The following is a 22,762-nucleotide window of genomic DNA, read 5'->3' as shown; positions in this document are numbered from 1 at the left end:
GGAAGAGCAGTCCTTGCTCTTAACCGCTAAGACCTTATGGACAGGGACTGAGATAACTAAGAACAAATAAGGCGCCTCTTCTTCTTGTATTCCTTAAGATATGATGAAACACCATTCACTATTCACTATGTAGCCGAGGCTGACCTAGAACCCTTGACCCTTCTGTCTTGGCCTCCTGAGTTCTGGTACTACATCCCCTTTATCCTGCCTTGCTTAATGGTCTAGAATCTTTTCCCAGAATGCCTTTCCTTCTATGACCAGCAGATGGACCCCTAATTCACAAAACAAGAAAACAAAACTTGGCTAGATTTGTTAGGGGTCACCAGCCCTGATCTGCTGACCTCAGACACATTCCTCTATTTTTTTTTTTTTTTTTTTTTTTTTTTTGGTTTTTCAAGACAGGGTTTCTCTGTGTAGCCCTGGCTGTCCTGGAACTCACTTTGTAGACCAGGCTGGCCTCGAACTCAGAAATCCGCCTGCCTCTGCCTCCCAAGTGCTGGGATTAAAGGCGTGCGCCACCACTGCCCGGCTCCTCTATTTTTTTTTAACACATATTTATTTACAAGGCAATTTGATTTAAGAAATATTCTAAATTTCTAAAAATGACCAAGAAAAGTAAGGTACTTGGCCAGGCCTAGCTGCTCAAGTCCATATGTGATCACAGTGGCTCAAATTGCTGAGTTGGAGGATAGAAACTTCAAAACCGGCCTGGGATATAGGGCATGATAATGCATGCCTTTAATCCCAGCACTCAGGAGGCAGAGGTAGGCAGATCTCTGTGAGTCTGAGACCAGCCACATCTATGTAGTGAGTTTCAGGATAGTTGGGGATATGTAGAGAGACTCTGTCTCAACAAACAAGTAAGTAAATAAATAAAATGAACCAGGCCTATGTAAAGAGACTGTCTCAAACAAGTAAATTAATAAATTAATAAAATGAATCAACCTGAACAGTTTAAATCCTGTTGCAAAAATAAAAAGGAAAAGGGAAAGGGGGGGTCGATGATGTTTAACAACCCAACACTAGAGTTGCTTCCCTGGCACCCTTAAAAAGTCAGAAAGTCATGGATTCAGTCTTCAATGTACAGAGGGAGGCATATTGCCTGTTGTCACCAAAGCTCACATTCCAGTAAGGAAGCCAGAAGGTTCTCCTCTCTCCCCAGTGAAACTTGAGCTGTGCTTACACACACACACACACACACACACACACACACACACACACACACACACACAGAGTATTGGGGACTGCACCTAGAGTTTTGCACATTCCAGGAAGACACTACCACTGAACTAGATCCCTAACCCATTTTATACTTTAAAAAAATTTTTTTAAATGATTTTTAATGTTGTTCACAGAACAAGGCTTGATTTGATTTTTATTATTTTAAAAAGCTTAATGTTTACTTCGTTTTCTGACTCTGTATTTGTGCTGACAACACTTACACACTGGTTTTCTGCTCCTCAATAAGGAAAGAACGCCAGATCCTGTCATGGGCACATTTAGCACAGGTGGGGGTCACCCATTGTTGTTGTTTTAGGCAGGTTCCCTAGGACTTTAGTTCTCAGAACACAAACTCCTCAAAGTCTGCCTGGGCACACACCATCTGTGGATGTTGGTGCTTTTCTAAGTTTCTTGGAATAAAGATTAACAGTCCTGTTACCAGCAGTTCTGGATAGTCATTTCTTGTTAGAGTCTGTATTACAGGGAAACCTACAATGGTATGTCAGATGCTGGGCCTAAACATTATTACTAGAGTTGGAGTATCCCTTTTTATAAAACATGTTAAGACAGAGTCTAGATAAGTTACCCAGGCTGGCCTTGAACTTTTGATATTCCTACTTCAGCCTCCCAAATACCTAAGGTTACAGGAAGACCTGGGCTACTGTGCCCAGCTATGAAAATACTTTTGTATTCTGGGGGTCTAGTGTAGGGCCTGCCATAGGAAAGTAATGACTGATTGAATGAATGAAACACTAAAGTGAAGCTCAAAAAATTAAATTATAATGTCCGAGAATCACTGATGGAAGACCCCAGACTCAAATAGTGTGCAAAGGCAAAGAACGTTTATTCTGCAGAAATTACCAGCATGCAGGGATCACAACAAAATGGCAATGACTTGAGGAGCTTGCAAGACATCCTTTTAGGCAGGTCTAGGGGAATTTCCCAGAAGGATTAGGTAACCTCTAATATGATTGGTAAGGATCAAAGCAGTAACATTAGTACCATTTTCATTAGGTGCTAGGTTAGTTCTATTTTAATTGGTGAGACCTTGAAGATTTTTGGAAGGCAGCTCAGTTCTGGCTTTGTTATCTTCTCCAGCCAGGTGTCTCACAGGCAGACTCAGCTCCAGCCTTATCCTCCCTAAGTCAGGCCATCATTGGATAAAGGCTCCTTGTCAGTGGCTCCTTCAGAGGAGCCCAGTACGCTTCCTGGGGAATTGAAATTTTTATCCCCAAGGTTTCCAGACCTCTCGGCAAGAATGTAAAAGAGAGAGAGAGAGAGAGAGAGAGAGAGAGAGAGAGAGAGAGAGAGAGAGAGAGAGAGAGAGAGAGAGAGCCTAAAGCCCCATCCTCGCACCTTAACAAGTAAGACGTATTGGGCAACTGTGATCAGCTTTCCACTTGGAATGTTTTCACATGCGTTATCAATTGATCCTCACATGAGATTTACAAAGGCCCATTATCTGCAGCTTACAGTGGACTCGTGCCCAGATTTAAGGAGAACCCACAAGACGCTGCCTCTTACAACAAGCTAACCCCACAGGTAAAGGCAATGCAGAGACAGGTCACATATTATGTCCCCCAAATTTTCATTGTCTCTCACCCCAGGATCTGACCTCTAGGGCAAAGGACACAAGAGATGGGTCCTTAATAGATTAATTATTAACCCTCTGCACCTCTGGACACCACGGGAAGGGAAAGGCCACCAACTAGCTAGGTGAGGTGCACCAGCGATGGTCATGAGGGTCTCACTGTCCCCAGCCCTGGGACGCTGGTTCCGCCATGCAATTCCCTTCGCTATCTTAACGCCGTTACTTCTTTACATCAGTATATGGTTCTTCTATGAGTGGCCCTTCGCCTTACCAGCTCAGAGAACCCAGCTGTCCGGCCTGCGGGGACTCAAGCTCCCTTCTCCTTCTCCAGTCCTCAGCTCTCTGCTTAGTTTCCCGGCAGGGGTGCAGTCCTGCAATCCAGAGGGACCACTACCTTCCCAGGTATGTTTGAGTTTTAAGGCCAGAGTCTGGGGACTCTGAAACAAGGAAACAGGGGAACCAGCCTGAGAATCGAATGAAAGGAGGCTCCTCCCTCTCTGTTCCCTTCCCCCTTCAGATGTCAAGAATAACCAGGAGGAACCCCAGCTAAACCTGAGGGACATTCTTCAGGGCCCTGTGGCTAAGTAGGCCTAGCAGGCTAGGAACTTTTCACGCATCTCTTATATCTATCTCCCAGATTGGCCCAGTGGCCAGACCCCTAGTGGTCCCAGAGAAGGAAGAGCTTCCCTGTCTAGGGCCTCATGGGGCGCTGGGTCGCATGGTGAGCCCCTTCCTGGCCTGTATGAGCCCTGAAGGGGATGTGGCGTTGTCTCAGTATCTGGCAGGATGGAGAGAACTACTTAGGTGAGTGGTCTCCCTTCTCCAAGCCCATCTTCCTCCAAATGATTCTGTGGTCTTTCGCAAGTCATCTCCCCACTTCCACCACCAAACAGGTTCCTAACTCCCCTTGGCACTGTCTTCGCCTTTGCCACCAGCGAGGCTTTCAACAAGGTGACCGACCTCGAGGCTCGTGTGCACGGCCCCAATGCTTCACACTACACATCGCTGATGACTATGATCACGTGGGAGCTGCGAGCAGGATTGCTACAGCGTCTGGGAACCGAACCTTGGCACTCAGCCGGGTCCTCGGGCTCTCGAACGCTACTTTTGTTGCATCGCGCGCTGCACTGGTCCCAGCTCTGCCTCCACAGGGTGGCGACAGGGACGCTCGGAGGTCCAGATGCCGGCACGCAGTGCGGGGAAGCCTACAGCACCGCCCTGGCCCCGCACCATCCATGGCTTATCCGTCAGGCCGCTCGCCTGGCAATTCTGGCTCTCCCGAGTCGCGGTCGCCTGCTCCAGCTGGCGTGTCCCGGAACAGGAGAGGCGGACGCGCGGGTTGCTCTGGCCCGGGCCGCCGGCGTCCTGGAGGATGTGTACAATCGTACCCAGGGCCTGCTGGCCGGCCACGGCCTGCTCCAGCTGGCTTGATGGCCGCGGCATCAAGAGACCGACAAGGAAGGCATTTCTGGGAAGGGATGTACATACTCAGGGTTACGGGCGGCCTGAGTAGCTAGCGGTCCTCCTTAGTGAAGTCATCACAGTTAAGGCCCGCCCCCAGCAGGGCAGCCTCAGTGATGTGTGAGATCCTCTCATCCTCAGCCTCAGAAAGCTGGAAGAAGCAATGAAGAATAAAGAATGCTTTAGTAGCTGTCGACATCCGGCGTTATGTATGATAACTGGAGAGCTAGCTTAAGGGGTAGGGGAGGATGTGGGAAGATCTGTTATCCCTGTTCTTTGCATCTGAAGGACTCATATTCCCCTGAGCTCATTTCAGCTGCTCCATGGCTTCAGTTGCCAGCTCTTACCAAGTCTCAGTCCAGATCTGACCTCCAAACAGCCAACACAGCATGTCCCGCCTGAGTGCTACTTCCCTCCACCAAAAAGTGCATTTATTCCTGTGTTCTGTCTCCAACCTAAAGCCCGTGCACCATGCCTCTCACCAAATAGGCACTCCACAAAGGTCTCCTTGGTCACTTCCATACTAGTGAATGTGAAAGACATAAAGCATTTCCTAGACTAACTCCCAAATGTACCTCAAATCTACTTTTTTTCTGAACTATATATTTCTATATATCCAGCTGGGTATTTGGCATTTCCATTTGGATGTCAACTAGGCATAGCACACCTAACAGGTTCAGACTGAGTTTCTTTTCTTTTCTTTTCTTTCTTTTTTTTTTTTTGGTTTTGGTTTTGGTTTTTTGAGACAGGGTTTCTCTGTATAGCCCTGGCTGTCCTGGAACTCACTTTGTAGACTAAGCTAGCCTCCAACTCAGAAATCTGCCTGCCTCTGCCTCTCAAGTGCTGGGATTAAAGGCATGTGCCATCACTGCCCGGCAGGAATTCAATTTTTCCAGGTTCTCAGATCCAAAATCTTGTTAACGTGACTTTCCCCATCCCAACATTGAATCTATGGAAATCTGACTACTCCCCACATTTCCCAAGTTTCTTTGTCTAAATCAGCTTTATGTATCATCTGGACTATCTTTGCCTTTCTTACAGTTGTACGGTCACTAAATTATAAAAGGTCACTCTTTTGTTTGTTTGCTCAGTTCTTTGTTTTTGAGACCCGGTTTTTGGTTTTGTTTTTTGTTTTTTCTTGCATGGCCCTGGTGTCCTGGAACTTGCTTTGCAGACCCGGTTGGCCTTGAACTCACAGAGATCTGCCTGCCTCTGCCACCTGAGTGCTGGGATTAAAGGCGTGCACCACCACTGAGCAGCCAAAGGTGATTCTTTAAAACGTCAATATTGGGGCTAAGAAATGGCTTAGCCAGTAAAGTACTTGAGGTGAGAACCAGGGTTAGGATCCCGTATCACTCACATAAAAGCAGGGTGGGCACCTGACGTGGTGACTCATGCCTTTAATTCCATCACTGGAAGGCAGAAGCAGTCAGACCTCTGTGAGTCCCAGGCCAGTCAGAGTTATGTAGTGAGTCCTTGTCTGGAAAACAAAACAAACAAAAAGCAGGGTAGACATGGCAACCTACCAGCAAAAGGAAGGTAGAGGGAGGAGGATCAAGAGTTCAAAGCCAACCTGGGCTACATAGCAACTTGGAGACTTCATGAGATCCTATCTTAAAAAAAAAAAATGAGGAAAGCCAAGCCTGGTCGTTTGTCATCTCAGGGATTTGTAAACTCAGCTCCTTGGGGGGCTCATACAACAGTTCCACAAGCAGTGTTTCCTGCTCAGGCTACAGATAAGGACGAGGCTTGCTTTTGAAACTTTGGGAGACCTTGCCTCAAAACAAACAAACAAACAAAAAACAAACAAAAAAACAAGTCAAAAGAAGCCTGGGACATCGTGAACAACAGAGTGCTTGCCTAACATTCCTATACAAGGTTCTGGGTTTGAACCCAGCAACAAAAGCAAAACAAAAACAAAAATCTTGGAAAATAGTGTATTGATGCTAGGATTTGGGGTTGTGTAGAAACACAACCAACCAAGGGGGAGGGGATGAATAAATTTGACTTCACTCAAATTTTAAACTTGATTTTTTTTTTAAACATTTGGTTATTTGTTGGGAGAGGGGAGGGTGACTGTCTGAAGGTCAAAAGACAATTGGCAGGTGTTGGCTTTCTCTTCCACCGAAGGGACAAGCCCCTTCACTGGCTGAGCTCTTTACTTGCCCAAAGCTGAAAACTTTTCACTCTAATCCAATGGGAGAAAAATATCTGCAAATCATATACCTGGGGCTGGAGAGATGGCTCAGAAGTTAAGAGCACTGACTGCTGATGTGTTAGAATGGCGGGTCTCGTCTCCACGACACACTAGGCCAGAGCAATTCCACGTGGAAGCGGTTTTATGGGAAGGGAGAGACAAAGTATTGGCAGAGGGAGAAGAGAGGGAAAGAGGAGGAAAAAAAATGAGGATGGGACAGTCTCCTTATTTGTATGGAAAATGACTAACACAAGTAAAAGTGGGAGGTGGGCCAAATGGATTCTGGGAATATGGTGGCAGTTGTCTTGGCAACGGGTCTGCAGGTCGCAGGTTGAGCTGTTGCCTCATAGGTTTGGAATGTCCTGATGCCAACAACTGCTCTTCCAGAGGTCCTGAGTTCAATTCCCAGAAATCATCTGTAATGAGATCTGGTGCCCTCTTCTGGTGTGTCTGAAGACAGCTGCAGTGTATATACATAAAATACATAAATTTTTTTTTTTTTTTGAGACAGGGTTTTTCTGTGTAGCCCTGGCTGTCCTGGAACTCACTCTGTAGACCAGGCTGGCCTCAAACTCTGAAATCCGCCTGCTTCTGCCTCCCAAGTGCTGGGATTAAAGTCGTGCACCACCACTCCCAGCTTTTTTAAAAATCCGTATATCTGATGTTTCTACCTAAATATAAAAATAACACAATAATTAAAAACTCAAAAAAAAAACTCAAGCAATTCTTTTTCAAAATTGACAAAAATCTTGAATGGACATTGCTTCAAAGAAGATGCACAAAAAACTTACTAGCCATGGAAATATGCTTAACTAATTATTCGGGGGAAAACAAATCAAAATCATACACTCACGTCCACATACACTAGAATGGCACGATTTAAAATGTATTAAAAATATAATACATAGGTGAGAATGTGTAACGGTGGAAACCCTCAGATAAGGCAGGGGTGATTGTCAAGGGGTATAGATGCTCCCAAAAAACAACTGTAGCTTCTTCAAAAGTTCTTGTGGGACCCTGGAAGTAGGTACCCTGGACTAATGAAAACACGACCTGACCATTCCAGTTTGTACTCTTATCTTGTGGGTTCTTTGAACTAGGACACCAATCAAGTTATAGTGTATCCAACCTGTTAACATTGCGACACAACGTTGTTATTTACAAAACCCACATACTTCAGACTATACAATCAAGTTACCAAAACAACCCCCCCACACACACACACACACATAAAACCTTATAATGTAAATTAGGCTTCATTTCCAAGTATCCTTTGCCTGGGGAGCCACAAGCCTCTAGTAAGGCAAATATTTGAGAAGAGGCTCCGCCCTTTTCCCCCTTCCTAGACCCGCCTCTTTTTTTTTTTTTTTGAAATTTGACACACTGCCGTAAAGTGCCCATTGTCGCTAAAGACGAGTTCCTACCTCTGTCTTTTCCCTTCTGCCGTCAAGCAGCTTCGCTCCCAGAAGGCCGCAGAGGCGGACTAAAGAGAGTGACGGAGCGCTTTACGACGGTTGCTTTGTGGCAGCAGTAGCTGAGGAAGATGGCGGCCGCCTTAGCTGTTCGTCCAGCGGGGTCTGCACCGGCCTTTGGGCCGGAGGCTCTCACCCCAGACTGGGAAAACCGAGAAGTCTCCACAGGGGTGAGGAAAGAGCCAGAGTTCGGAAGACATGTACTAGGCCTGACGGGAGGGAAAACATGAAGCCTGAGTGTGTTGGGGGAGAAGCGCTGTGTTCTGCGAGAGGGAAAAGGATTCCTTGAATACTGGCGTGGGGTGATACCTTTCGTGATGAGAGGTGAACAGTAGGCTGAAGCATAAGAGTCTGAGTCCTGGGGTTTGGAGATTGCAGTTTTTATATTCTCTGACGTGTTGAGCCCCTTAAGATTTGATAATAGGTTCGTGGAGCACGAATTTTGCATCATAGAATCCGGGTGAAGAATTATTGAGGTCGGTGTATGCTCGAGAATGTGGTAAGGCTAAAAGAGTCACTCTTTTTACACTCTTTATTTTTCCCAGACCACGATCATGGCTGTGCAGTTTAATGGGGGCGTGGTTCTAGGAGCGGACTCCAGAACAACCACTGGGTGAGCTCAAAGCAGAAAGTCTTCCCGTTTCCCCTACTCCAAACATACACCCCATTCCTGCCTGCTTGCCTGCCTGCCCATCCTTACCCTCCTCAGACCACTGTGTCAAGAGAAGTTTCTCCACTACCTGGAGATAATAAGGACTTGTTCCCAATTGTGTGGCTTCCAGTTCCCCTCACCCTTTGGTGAACTACCAGTAAAGGTCTGTTCTCCATTCATCCGGCTTCATTTTCCATGAGGACTAGTAGGTGGTAGCAGTATTTGTAGCTGCAGGGAGTAGACGGTGATGTGATGGAGGAGGGAGGCAAGTGGGCTCCTTCTTACTGTTTCACCATCCTGCAGGTCCTACATCGCCAATCGAGTGACTGACAAGCTGACCCCTATCCACGATCACATCTTCTGCTGCCGCTCAGGCTCAGCCGCTGATACCCAAGCAGTGGCAGATGCTGTCACTTACCAGCTTGGTTTCCACAGGTACTTGTGGGCAGGGGAGGAACAACAACCCTGAGGGCTCTGGAACATAAGGCACTAAAAGGCCTGACTCCAGATCCTGATGTTGCTTTGTTTGTGATCTTCCAACCCCACCTTCTAGTATTGAACTGAACGAGCCTCCACTAGTCCACACAGCCGCCAGTCTCTTCAAGGAGATGTGTTACCGGTACAGAGAAGATCTCATGGCGGGAATCATCATTGCAGGCTGGGACCCTCAAGAAGGAGGGCAGGTCAGGCCCTCCTCACCAGAGTACTGGAGTCACCTTTGATGCTCCACCCCCTCGGCCATTTTGTCTGTCTGTCTGTCCGTCCTGTATGCATGTATTCTTACCGGTGCATGTGTGTGGAGGCCAGAGGTGTGGCCAGGGTTGTCTTCCTCGTGAGACAGTCTCACTGAAGACAGAGCTCACTTTTAGCTAGGCTGGCTATCCAATGAGCTCTAGCGATCATACACCCTGCACCCTACTCCCAGAGCTGGGGTTACAGATACACATGCCCAGCCTTTACATAAGTGCTGGGGATTTGAAATCAGGTCTTCATGCTTGCCTTAGCAGGCCCTTTACCATCCAAGCCATCCCTAGTCCCCACTCCAAACACTTTTTTTTTTAAGTTTCTCTTTCTGTCTCTACCTCACCATTAACTTTCCTGAGACCAAAATCAAAAGGGATTGGTGAATGTACATGTGTAGGGAAAGGGTGCAACTGGTGGCTTTTCTCCTCCCTCTCATCTGGCAGGTGTACTCTGTTCCCATGGGGGGTATGATGGTGAGACAGTCCTTTGCCATCGGAGGCTCCGGGAGCTCATACATCTATGGCTATGTTGATGCTACCTATCGGGAAGGCATGACCAAGGACGAATGTCTGCAGTTCACTGCCAATGGTGAGACTGTGCCTGTGAACCTCAGCCTTCATTCCCAAGCCGTGCCAAGGGTCCTCACTTTCAGCTCCTAACTCCAAACCCACTGTCCTTGTTTTATCTACAGCTCTCGCTTTGGCCATGGAACGCGACGGCTCCAGTGGAGGGGTGATCCGCTTGGCAGCCATTCAGGAGTCAGGGGTAGAGCGGCAGGTGCTTTTGGGAGACCAGATCCCCAAGTTCACCATTGCCACGTTGCCACCTCCCTGAGGCCTGGCGTTCTAGGGAGCAGTAAAGGACGGTCCATACCGACACAGAAGCTAATAAACAGTTTGTTAAAGAGGCGTTTCTGTGTGGAGGTTCTTGACTTCAAGTTAAACTTGCCAAAACCGTTCTCTTGTGCAAACTATCGCACTGAGCTGGGTAGGAATTAGAGAGGTAAGGAAGGTTCATCAGTGCTCTGATCTTTTATTATTACTAGCATTATTGGATTATTTGGGGGATGGCTACTTGCATTATATTTTTTAAATAAAATGGTTTATTTATGTGCATTGGTGTTCTGCCTGCATGTATGTGTGAGGGTGCCAGATTATTGGAATTTGAGTTACAGACAGTTGTGAGCTGCCATGTGGGTGCTGGGAATGGAAACTAGGCCTTTGAAAGAGCAGCCAGTGCTCTTAACCACTGAGCCATCTCTCCAGCTCCTTGTTCTTTTTTTTTTTTTTTTTTTGAGATTAGATCTCTTATAGCTCAGTCCAGCCTTGAACTTATGGCAGTTCTCCTCCCTCTGAGTCTGGAGTGCCCGGATCACAGATGGATACCACGTACTTGGTCAAGGGCGGTGGTTTCTGTATCTTTCTGTAGATCATATTTACTCTACATACCCGGGTATCTGAAGTACCAGAATGTGGTTGACTGGGGGCTGCAGCAATGGCCTAAATCCAAGCCAGGACTCAGAATTAGGAGACTGGGGTCACCTCCCCTGCACTGTCTGATGCTGACCATCATGGCGATTGCTGGCCCTGAGGTTAAAGCTGTCCCCAGGCCAGCCTCATGATCCTCTTTCCCTCTGTCACTTAATCATCACACAGCAATGTGAATCCTTTATCTTTGGGGAAAGACATGGTTCTTGTCTACAAGTGGGAATACATGCAGATGTTGGGTGGCAGAGAGCAGCCATAGGGAGTGCTTTTGGATCATTCTATAGGTCACGGTCCTTGTGAGGCTGACAGTGAACACCAGCTCCTTCACAGCTGTCCCTGTTCAAACCAGGGACCTAAGGAGCTCAGGGGCGCCTCAGTGATGTCATCTTTCCAGTCTTGTTTTCTCTCGTCCACTGACCAGGGAACCATAGAAACCACACGTACAGACTTGGCTCTGAAGTAGTTCAGAGGGCAGAAAGGATGATTCTGTGGAGAGAGGGGGGAGGAAGAGAAAATACCCCAACAAGAGCAACTTAGGGAAGGTTGATGACAGCTCAGTCTGAGATTCTCATGACAGAGATGACATGGGGGCAGTGTAAAGCCACTGTTACCCGGTACCCATGACCAGGAAGCCGTGGATTGCGCCGCATGAATGGTGGAACCCCTATTTAGAATGGGTCTCCCCACCTCAGGTAACCTAATCTAGACAGTTCTTCACAGGTCTGCCCAGAGGTTTGTTTCCATAGTGATTCTAAACTCAAAATTGACAGATTCGTCACAAGTGGTCAGGTGCTGATTAAGTGAAAGAACAGAAAGGGATCTCTGTCCTAACATTTAACTAAAAATACTTCAGCTGTTCATGCCTAAACCTGTTCTGCCTTAGTCCTCTCTCTTGTACTTAACAGTAGCTCTAAAAACTCTGAAAGTATATAACCATCTCTGTGCCCTGCCCTCTACCATGCCTGCCCTTACACAATCCTTCAGCTATAGAGCAACCAGAGATCTGGGTAAATGTGAGCCATGTGGCTTCTCTGCTTCACAGTTCTTGGTGTCGGGCCAGGCGTGGCACTTGCCTTTAATACTAGGCAGTGGCAAATGGGTCTCTGAGTTTGAGGTAGCCTGGTCTACTTCTACATAGGGAGTTCGGAGTTAGCCAGGACTACCTAGAGAGGCTCTGGCTCAAACCAATTAGTAACCACCACCACCCTCCAAAAAAAACCAAAGATATTCCTCAGTATCTTGCCATCCCACCTAGTCTCCTGGTTGCTTAACCATGACCGAAGGACCAGACAGCTTCCCCAGCTTTGACAGTCATCACTGGTAGTTTTCTGTTTTCTAGAATTTATGGATTTTATATTTAGATATTTGCTGGGTGGATATGTCATTTTTGTTTTTCGATGAGATCTGCAATGTTAGACAAGTGATTTACAACCGTATTACATCTTTGTTCCATTAGACAAGGATGTTTTCTGTTAACCTTTGTTAACTTAGACAAGGGTGTTTTCTGTAGCCCAGGCTGGCCCTGAGCTTATGATCCTTCTTCGCTGTCCAGAGTGCTGGGCTACAGGTGTGTGCTACCATGTTCAGCTTCCCAAGTTTCTTAAGGCAGATCTCACTCTAATTCAGACTGACCTAGAACTCACTATACATATTCCAGACTATCCTGGAAATTGTGGCAACCCTCACAGTGTTCCTAAATATTGCTTGTCTACACACATGGCAGCCCCCCTCATCAGCATCTTACAGCAGAGCCAGATTATCCTGTTAGAACCGGTGACCCACACTGACTCGTCTCCAGCTTTCCCCAGCCACTCATCACCGTGGTCTCAGCTCAGAGGTCACCTCATCAAGAAAGCCTTTCTTTTCTTTCTTTTTTTTTTTTTTTAAGATTTATTATTATACATAAGTACACTGTAGCTGTCTTCAGACACCAGAAGAGGGCGTCAGATCTCATTACGGGTGGTTGTGAGCCACCATGTGGTTGCTGGGATTTGAACTCAGGACCTTTGGAATAGCAGTCAGTGCTCTTACTGCTGAGCCATCTCGCCAGCCCAGGAAAGCCTTTTCTGATCATTTCAAATTAGAGGAAAACTCCTGACCCCTGATTCATTCTCACAGTGCTTTGTTTGATTTCCATTCTAATTGCTATTTCCTGTTAGCCTGCTTGCTTTTTCAATTGTTATCTCCTATCTCTACCAGAAAGTCACTCAGTACAAGAAGGAATTCTTCATGGTTCATTGATAAACCATTGCCTAGCAGGAAATAGACATGACATTTAAAAATATATATATTTTAAATTTCTTCCTTGACAATTTCATGCATCTGTACCCTATGCCTTCATCATATCCAGCCCCCATTGTGCCTTCTTTCTCCTCCCTAAACCCTCCCCCAACATGTCCCTCTTCCATTATCATGTCATGTCTATCTTCACCTGAAAAGAGAGACAGAGACAGAGAGAGATCACTGAGTCTTGTTAGTGCCTGAATACAAATCATGGGTATGGGGCAGTCCCTGGAGCATGGGAACCTACCAGGGGCCACACCTCAGAGAAAACTGACTCCCTTAACAGACATCAGTTGCCAGGAGCTTCTCTGCTAGGAATGGGGACTCGGAACTCCTCTTCCACCCATGCTGGTGGTGGTGGTGTTGCTTTATTTATTTATTTTTATTTGTTTTTTATTTATTTATTTTTGAGTCAGGGTTTTTCTGTGTAGCCCTGGGTGTCCTGGAACTCACTCTATAGACCAGGCTAGCCTTGAACTTGTAGATCCACCTGCCTTTGCCTCCCAAGTGCAGGGATTACCTTACTGAAATATTGACTGCCTTGATCTTGTACCACTTTTGTGGGTTCATGAGTTCAAAGACTGTGCCACCTAAAAACATCTCTCCGAATTCCGTCCTAGTCTCCCTCTCTGACATTCTTTTCACCCACCCCTCTTCCAGCTTAAAAATGTAAAGGTTTTATTTAGTGGGGGAGAGAGAGAGAGAGAGAAAGAGAGAGAGAAAGAGACAGAGAGACAGAGAGACAGAGAGAGATACACACACAGAGAGAGAGACAGAGAGACAGACAGAGAGACAGAGAGGAGAGAGACAGAGACAGAGACAGAGACCTGCCCCACAGCACACATGTGGAGTTCTGAGGACAACTTCTGGAGTTGACTCTCTTTACCTTGTTTTTGTTTTTGTTTTTTTTATTTTGTTTTTCGAGACAGGGTTTCTCTGTGTAGCCTTGGCTGTCCTGGAACTCACTTCGTAGACCAGGCTGGCCTCAGAAATCCGCCTGCCTCTGCCTCCCAAGTGCTGGGATTAAAGGCGTGCACCACCATGCCCAGCTTCTCTTTACCTTGTTTAGGCTAGGTCTAGCTTGTTTCTTCCTATGCTGTGCACTGTCTCTACCTCCCATTTCTCTGTAGGAGTGCTGGCATTACAGCTGTGCTTTGGATATCTGGCTTTTACAAGGGTTTCAATGATCAAACTCAGATCTTCAAGCTATTCAGTAAGCATCTTTACCCACTGGGTCATCTCCCCAACCCAGCCCTAGATAATAAACTCCTTAGTTCTGTTCTCTGTCCTGACCACCCTTACCTCCCCCAGTTCACTTCCCTCACATTCATCTCTGAAGCCTGATTTCAGCAAATGTACCTTCCCTATTAGCCGTACTTGGGACCTGCCTCATACACACCTTTCCCATCTGATCAGGCACTTTCCGCCTCAGCCCTGTACCCCAGACCTGGTATACTGGTCCCCAATAACCCTCACCCAACACTCAAACACAACCCTTTGTGACTCTGAACGAATTTAATGAGGTTATGACTGTCTTGGGCCCACTGAGACTAGTGACAAGTTGCTAAGAGTTCTTGGAGGCTTAGCCCCTGCTTGTCCTTTTCAAATGGTGGAGTCATTGGCTGACGCCACGTCATGCAGCTGGTGGCGGAAGGAGAGGCGAGCTTTCCGGCTTAAGTAGGCACCAGCCCCTGGGGAGGGCAGTCCTCCAGTCACAGTGGGGGCTACAGCTGGACTAGGAACTGGAGGGGAAGCAGGTCTCAGGCCTAAAAGGGGATCAGAAGAGGAAGAAGGGTTAGAGGGGGTGGGTTGGGGTTCAACTCCCCTGCACCTCCCACCATAGCTGTGAGGAAAGTTAGACGGGAGTGAGAGTGTTCTGAGAGCAAGAGGACCTCAGTGAGGAAGTGTCTACAGTGGGACCAACCTCCCCAAGATAGGGCTCGGGCTGTTGTAGAGACACCCCTCCAAACCCCTCTCCTGCTCAAAAGCACCCTAGTGCTTAAAGCAGTAATCAGCTGTCACCATCTTGAAATTCTCACACTTTACCACAGACTACCATCTTTCCATTTTGCAGTACTCTCTACAAAATTGGGCAGCCCCTAGGAGACATGGGATATCCACTTCTCACCTAGGCAACAGGATCCTTCTCCTACCTTGGTCTGAGGGTTTATCTCCCTACCCCCAATTCATGCCAGTCTGCCCTTTCTCCCCCCACCCCCCAGAATACCCCCTACCTGTTTCCCTTTCAGTCCCCCGCTGTCTCCGGCACCCACAGCATGGGAAACACCAAGCCCCCTTCAGACCCATCTCAATAGTGGAGACTGGGACTTTGGGAAGGGCCAGGAGGGCCCAGGGGGAGGGGTGTGGTTTTCAAGTCCCCCCCACCATGGGCAAAACTACCACTTAGCCTCAGACCGCCCGGTGATTATAGGCGCCAGGGGATAGAAGGGGGGAGAGGGAGGGGAGAGAGGGAGGGGAGAGAGGGTGGGGATACCCCATTCAAATACCTACATTTGGTCCCCTCTAGATTTGGGGTTCTTTTATCCCCATGTAAAAGGAGGACGTTGGGAAGCATTTTATGCCAGAGGCAGGCAGAGGGGTGCCATGACAGTGAGTATCCAGTAGTACAATACCCCTCGGCTTGGGGTCAGCCTACACACTGCTGGGAGTGAAAATCTGTTTTGTTTTGAATTTTTACTGTTGGTAACAGAACCCAGGGCCTCCTGGATGCTGGGTGAGGTCTCCATCGCCAAGCTCTCCCCTCCCTGCCGCCGTTTTCTTTTCTTTTTAAATTTTATTTTAGGACGCAAGTTTAAGAGACCCACGGCATAAAAAATTCAATGGAATACTCCGTTTTTAGCATGAGAAACTTTATCCTGAGGAAGAAATGCATTCTCACTAAACGGTCTGGTAACTCTCTGGTTTTGGTTTGAGATAAGATCTCACGATGTTAACTCAGACTGGCCTGGAACTCTTGGTGATTCTCCTGCCTCAGCCTCTCACTGTTAGGATCATAGGCAAACACCATCAAGCCTATGTGTTGTTTGTCATTTGTCATTGCTACTGTTTTCCAGTGTGGATCTCATAGTATTGCCCAGGGTTATCTGTACAATGGGCAAGGACTCTGCAGCTGCTGATCCTTGGAGGCGCTCGCTGTCGCTATCCTGAGTTTACAGATGAAGAAAGAGGTCACTGAGAGACAAGGTCTTTATGTGAGTCAGATGCACATAAAAAGGTGAAGATGGTGCAACCTCATACACCGCAAGCCAGTTTCCCTGTCAGTACCATCTGTTCTTTATAAGATGCATGTGGCGTTTGGCTTGGTTTGGTTTGGTTTGATTTGGTTTAGTTTGGTTTGTTTTTTTGAGACAGGATTTCTCTTTATAGCCTTGGCTGTCCTGGAACTCACTCTGTAGACCAGGCTGCCCTCGAACTCTGAAATCTTCCTGCCTCTGCCTTCCACGTGCTAGGATTAAAGGCGTGCGTCACCACTACCTGGCCTGTTTATTTTTCTGAAACAGGGCTACATGTAGCCCAGCTGGCCTCAAACTCTCTATGTAGCCAAGTGTAGCTTTGAACTCCTGTTATTCTGCCTCTGTCTCTCAAGTGCTGCTACTATAGGTGAGAGCTACCACCCTTGGTTGGCGTCTTAGTTAGGGTTTCCATTGCTGTGAAAGAGACACCATGACAAAGGACAACATTTAATTGGTGCTGGCTTACAGGTTCTGAGGTTATCATCATGGCCGGAGCATGGCAGTGTCAAAGTAGACATAGGGCTCGGGGAGCTAAGAGTTCTACATCTTCATCTGAAGATAACCAAGAAGAGACTGTCTTCAGGCAGCTAGGATGAGGGTCTTAAAGCTCACCCCCACAGTGACTCACATCTTCCAACAAGGCCACACCTCCTATTAGTGCCACGCCCTGGGCCAAGCACATTCAAACTACCACACTTGGATTTTTTGTTTGTTTGTTTTTAAATTGAGCTGGCAAGGGTGGTACATCCTTGAAATTTCAGCAATACTCAGAAGATAGAAGCAGAAGTATTTCTACTTCAAGTCCAGCCTGGACTATACATTGAGACCTTCCTCCTACCCCTTCAAAAAGAACTTTATTGAAACTGTGTTCCCTAGTAATTTTTGAGACGAGGGAACCTCGACTAAGGAAATGCTCTCCCTCTGATTGGCCTCTGGGCAAGCCTGTGGGAGCATTTTCTTGATGGGTGGTTGATGTGGGAGGCCTGGCCAAGTGGTCCTTGGATGTCACAGAAAACAAGCTGAGCAACGCAGGGGAGCAAGCCAGGAAGCAGTGTCCTCCATGATTTCTGCTTGAGTTACTTCCTCGGCTTCCATCAGTGGATGACACTCTGGGATGTATAAACCAAAGAAAGGTTCCTTTTTGTATTGTTTGAGACAAGGTCTCTTTATGTAGCCCTGGCTGTGCTGGAACTCACAACGTAGACCAGGCTGGCCTATCTCTGCTTCCTGAATGCTGGGATGAAAGGTGTGTGTTGCCATGCCATCCCAAGCTGCTGCTATGGTCATGGTCTTTAACACATCAACATAAACCGAACTAAGACGCTAAGTTTGCATATCTTGAACACCCATATCTTACCATACAGTTTCACTGAGTTTTGTAATCAGACATTTTGTGTGTGTGTGTGTGTGTGTTCATGTGGGTGTGCATGCATGTCTGTGCAAAGGCCAGAGGTTAACATCAGGCAACTTCCTCTATCATTCTTCATCTTATTTCTAAATTACACTTTATTCTGGGTGCATGTTTGGAGGGGGCGGAGCACGTGAGTGCCACCACATAAGCCTTGGTGAATGTCAGAAGTCAGCCTGCTGGAGTCAGTTCTCTTCTAACACCCTGAGGGGCCCAATAATTAAACTCAGGTGGTCAGGCTCTGTAGCAGGAGCCTTTACTCTCTGAGCCATCTCACTGTCCCCCCCTCCATCTTATTTTGGGGAAGAAGGGTCTTGTTACTGAATTTAGGACTACAGAAATCCTCCTGTCTCCATCCCCCAAAGTGCTGGGGTTGCCCGACACCATGCCTCTGTCCGTATGCACTCACCGATACCTCTCCCCAGGCCGCGTGCCTGGCTTCTGTGTGGCTACTTGGGCTCTGAACTCAGATCTTCATGCTTCAGCTCTAGGCACTTTATCCACGAAGTCATCTCCCCAGCCCTGGAACATTTCATTGTATAAAACACCTCTTCCCCATGCCCTGCCTCAGGTGACCCCAGATCTGATTTCCATGACTATGGGTTGTTCTTGTCTGTCTCAGAACTTGGTATAAATGCAATCAGACTCTGTTACTCTTTTATGTTTGCTTTCCTTCAGCATAATGGGTTATCTATAGTAACAGTTTGTGTAGTTTATAGTTTATTACAACAGGATTCAGAACATACATAAAATTCACCCTTTTAAGACAGAATTCCATGGTGGTTTTTGCTATATTCACACGGTTATATAACCATCACCACTAATTTTAGATTTTCCATTACCCTCAAGAAACCCTTGTACTCATTAGAAATCATTCCTCAACCCTCCTTCTCCCGGGCCTGACAGGCACTAATCTACTTCCTGTCTCTCTGTGGACTTTCTTTATCCTGAGCGGTCCATAGCGTGCTGCTTAGTCTTTCTTGGTTTTTCTTTCTTTAGAATAATCTATATCGAGAAGATACTTATTTGCTATATTTTGAAGCAACATATAAGACAAAATACAGGAAAAGCTGGTCCATCCCTTCTACCTTTTCTCTGCCCAGCCCTCCACCCCCAAGCACTTCTCCTTGTGATTTGCTCAGATCAGGGCTTAGAGCAGTGATGGATAATTTGATTGCCAACTTGATTAGATTAAGAACCACCCTGACTCGGGAGGCAGGGGCAGGCGGATTTCAGAGTTCGAGGCCAGCCTGGTCTACAAAGTGAGTTCCAGGACAGCCAGGGCTATACAGAGAAACCCTGTCTCGAAAAACCAAAAAAAAAAAAAAAAAAAGAACCACCCTGAGCGGGGCTGAAGAGGTGAAGCACTTACTGCTCCTACAGAAGGCCTAGGTTCAGTTTCTAGCACTCAGAGCAGTTCTCAATCCCCTGTACTTCCAATTCCAGGGCAACTGATGCCCTCTTCTGACCTCCTTGGGTTCCTGCATGCACATGGTGTATATACATACATTCATAACATACACACATACAGGTAAAATGAAAAAAAAACAAAAAAACAAAAAAAAACCACTTACCTGAGCTTGTGGTGGCATGCAACTTTAATTCCAACACTCAGGAGACAATGGCTGGTGGATCTCTGAATTCCAGGCCAGCTTGATCTACACAGAGCAAGCTGTAGGCCAGCCTCTAAACAGCAGCAGCAGCAGCAGCAGCAGCAGCAGCGACAACAACAACACCTAAGGCATGAATGAGCATACTTTGGGCAAGCCTGTGAGAATGTTTCCAGAGAGGAGGTTTGTTTGCTTGCTTGTTTTAAAGCTAGGACCTCACTTTGTAGCCCTGGCTGGCCTCAAACTCCCAATGATCTCCAGTGGTCTAAGCTGAGGATACAAGTGTAACTCTCAACTCTGCTGTCCAGGGACACAGATCTGAAGAAGAAAGGCCTGCACTGAATGTGGATGGTATCATCCCATGCACTGGAGTCCTGCAGTGAGGAAAAGGGGAACAATGGGAAAACATCTTAGTACCAATACTCACCTTTCTGTTCTCTGTCTTCCCAGATGAGCAAGTAGTCCACCATTGCACCTTTCTGCCTGCGGTGGGCTGTGTTCCCTTAAACCAGGAGCCACTAACTAACTAACTAACTAACTAACTAACTAACTAACTACATGCATGCATACATACATACATACATACATACATACATACATATCTCCAGTAAATTGCTTTATGCCTGTATTCGGTCACAGCAAGGAGAAAAGTAATGACTGTGCCCTAGAGTCTTCCAGCGTGGCTTTTTGTCTATCTCACTTAGCTCGATGTTTTCAAAGTTCCTTCCTGTGAGGAGTGTGTGCATCAATACATAGCTTCTCTTTGTGGCCGAATAGTCCAGAGCACGGCTATATCTTCATCAGCACGTCCCTTTGTCTCCTTCCCACTTTCTTTTTGACTTTTTCAAGATAACGTTTTCAGTGTAGCCTAGGCTGTCCTAGAACTCACTCTGTAGACTAGACTGGCCTTGAACTCAGAAATCTGTGTCTCTGCCTCTGCCTCTTGATGCTGACATTAAAGGTATGCACTGCTACCATCTGGCTCCTTTCCACTTTCGGCTTATTAGCAATAATGCTGCTCTGAGCATCTGAGTATACATTTTTCTGTACATATGCTTATATTTTAGGGGAGAGGGGTCAAGACAGGGTCTATGTAGACTTGGCTGTCCTGCAACTCGCTCTGTAGACCAGGCTGGTCTTGAACTCATGGAAATCCACCTGAGGGGCTGGAGAGGTGGCTCAGTAGTGACGAACACTGGCTGCTCTTGCAAAGGACTTAGGTTGGATCTCCAGCATCCACATAACAGCTCACAACTGTAAGTAGTCTGGTCCCAGGGTCACACTGTCCTCTTGCCTCCACAGGTATTAGTCATGCACATGGCACACATACACACATGCAGGCAAAGTACTCATGCACATACAAAGGAAACAAAACAAAACAAAAAAGAAAAAAAATCCACCTGCTTTTGCCTCCCAAATACTGAGATTGAAGGCATGAATGACTATTGCCCAACTGAATATATATATATTTTAACTATGTGTGTATGTAGGGGCTGGAGGAAAAGACAGCAGATCTCTTGTAAGTTTGAGACCAGCCTTTTCTATATATAGTGATTTCAAGACCAGCCAGGACTACATAGGGCAGTGATTCTCAACCTTCCTAATGCTGTGACCCTTTAATACAATTCCTCATGTTGTAGTGATTCCCCAACCATAAAAGTATTTTCATTGATATTTAAAAACTGTAATTTTGCTACTGTTATGAATTGTAATGTAAATATCTGATATGCAGGATATCTGCTATGTGACCCCTGTAAAAGGGTCGTTCGACCCCCAGGCTGAAAACCACTGACAGAGAGGTATCCTATCTAATATATAGATATGCACATATGTATTAAGGTTTTTAATTAGGAAAAGATGAACAGATACTTTATCAAAATACTTAAGCATATGTGGAATGGTTTGTATATCCTCGGCCCTGGGAATGTCACTATTAGAAGGTGTGGCTCTGTTGGAGTAGGTGTGTCACTGTGGGTAAGGGCTATAAGACCCTCATCCTAGCTGCCTGGAAGCCAGTATTCTGCTAGCAGCCTTCAGATGAAGATGTAGAACTCTCAGCTCCTCCTGTACCATGCCTGCCTGGATGCTGCCATGCTCCCGCCTTGATGATAATGAACCTCAGAACCTGTAAGCCAGCCCCAATTAAATGTTGTCCTTATGAGGGTTGCCTTTCATGGTGTCTGTTCACAGCAGTAAAGCCCTACCTAAGACAATATGAAATACAGTTAATGTCGTTAATATTCAGAGATGTACAATTAAGACTGCAGTGGTAAACCTTTCAGACCACTCTAATGGATAATAGGAAGGATCTATGGGATTGAATGTGCACCATGCTATGGAGCAGCTACAACAGAAGTACCATACGCTGATTTTTAGAAATATAAAATAGAAGAGCCATTTTGGAAAGTTTTTTGTATTTATTTTTTTTTTTCTCTATTTTGGCTTTGTGTGTATAAATGTTTCCTGTGTGCAGTGGCTACAGAGGCAAGAAGAGAACATCAGATCCCCTGGGGACTGCTTGGTGAGCAGCCATGTGGGTGCTAGGAATCAGACGCAGGTCCTCAGCTCATGCAGAGCCATCTCTCCGGCCCCGGGTCCCCCCCCCCCCCCCCCCGCAGTGTTTTGCTGTGTAGCCTCAGCGGGTCTCAATGCCCAAGCTTCACAATACTCTCGCCAATTCTCTGTGCTGCTGAGCTACAAACTGCCAAGCCCAGATCTTGACAGCAAACAGTAAGTTAAACATACACTTATACGACCCAGTAGTTCCACTCTAGTTGTTTACAGAAGAGGAATTAAAATAATAAGTCCACAAAAATGACTGGCACATAAATGTTTATTGGAGGTTCATTTCCAGTGAACAAAACCTAAAACAATTCAAATGATGATTCAGTGGAAATTTAGAAGGGGAAAAAAAAGGACAGCCTTTAGGATCTGGGGAAAAAAAGTTTTTTTCCAGACTGAAATTTACAGGCGATTAGGTTCCAGGTTCCGAAATTGGTCTGTTATTGTAGCTCAGTGTCTGGCTAATCACTCCTGCGAAATAAGCGTTTCAAGAATGAAGAATGCGATTTCTCATACAGCAACGAACTTGGCAGTCACTCGGCTTTTTATGCTCTTATTACCTTCCATCAACAAAGGCTATCTGTACCGGTTCCCGGGGCTCCGGACCTCAGTCGCGCCACGTCCCGGGGACATCAGCAGGTCCTCGCAACCCAGGCCCGTTCTGCCCGGATTCCAGGCAGTGCTGGGGACCAGACTACCCAATGGCCGCGCGCGCGCAGTAGAGGAATGTGCGCTACGTGGATCGCACACTGGGGGGTGCTGGACATAGCCAGCAGGTGCCCCGAGGGCAGCTGGAGGAAGAAGACAGCCCTGGGGAGTG

The 22,762-nt window shown here is 46.7% G+C and overlaps 3 protein-coding genes and 1 pseudogene across 3 annotated transcripts; 2 read left to right on the top strand and 2 right to left on the bottom strand.

The window, feature by feature from the left end:
* Positions 1-1,399: 1,399 nt before the first annotated feature.
* LOC147001475 (large ribosomal subunit protein eL34 pseudogene) lies at positions 1,400-2,136 on the bottom strand (annotated as a pseudogene).
* Positions 2,137-2,889: 753 nt separating this feature from the next.
* Gltpd2 (glycolipid transfer protein domain containing 2) lies at positions 2,890-4,469 on the top strand. Its single transcript, XM_021177212.2, has 3 exons — positions 2,890-3,214; positions 3,450-3,616; positions 3,706-4,469. Exons 1-3 carry the CDS (start codon positions 2,954-2,956, stop codon positions 4,241-4,243), a joined length of 966 nt encoding a protein of 321 aa, XP_021032871.1. The 5' UTR covers positions 2,890-2,953; the 3' UTR covers positions 4,244-4,469.
* Positions 4,470-7,971: 3,502 nt separating this feature from the next.
* Psmb6 (proteasome 20S subunit beta 6) lies at positions 7,972-10,246 on the top strand. Its single transcript, XM_021176659.3, has 6 exons — positions 7,972-8,112; positions 8,488-8,555; positions 8,898-9,029; positions 9,148-9,277; positions 9,782-9,926; positions 10,030-10,246. The coding sequence occupies exons 1-6, from the start codon at positions 8,014-8,016 to the stop codon at positions 10,170-10,172; spliced, it is 717 nt and encodes a 238-aa protein (XP_021032318.1). The 5' UTR covers positions 7,972-8,013; the 3' UTR covers positions 10,173-10,246.
* Positions 10,247-14,710: 4,464 nt separating this feature from the next.
* Positions 14,711-15,415, bottom strand: CUNH17orf114 (chromosome unknown C17orf114 homolog). Its single transcript, XM_085829280.1, has 2 exons — positions 15,343-15,415; positions 14,711-14,874 (listed from the first exon to the last, which is right to left on the bottom strand). The coding sequence occupies exons 1-2, from the start codon at positions 15,413-15,415 to the stop codon at positions 14,711-14,713; spliced, it is 237 nt and encodes a 78-aa protein (XP_085685406.1).
* Between the last annotated feature and the right edge of the window lie 7,347 nt (positions 15,416-22,762).

The sequence above is a fragment of the Mus caroli genome, unplaced genomic scaffold, assembly GCF_978045245.1.
Source record: "Mus caroli unplaced genomic scaffold, Mus_caroli_1 scaffold_13, whole genome shotgun sequence".
NCBI lineage: Eukaryota > Metazoa > Chordata > Mammalia > Rodentia > Muridae > Mus > Mus caroli.
The sequence above is the reverse complement of the archived record's forward strand: the minus strand, read 5'-3'. Positions and strand labels throughout refer to the sequence as shown.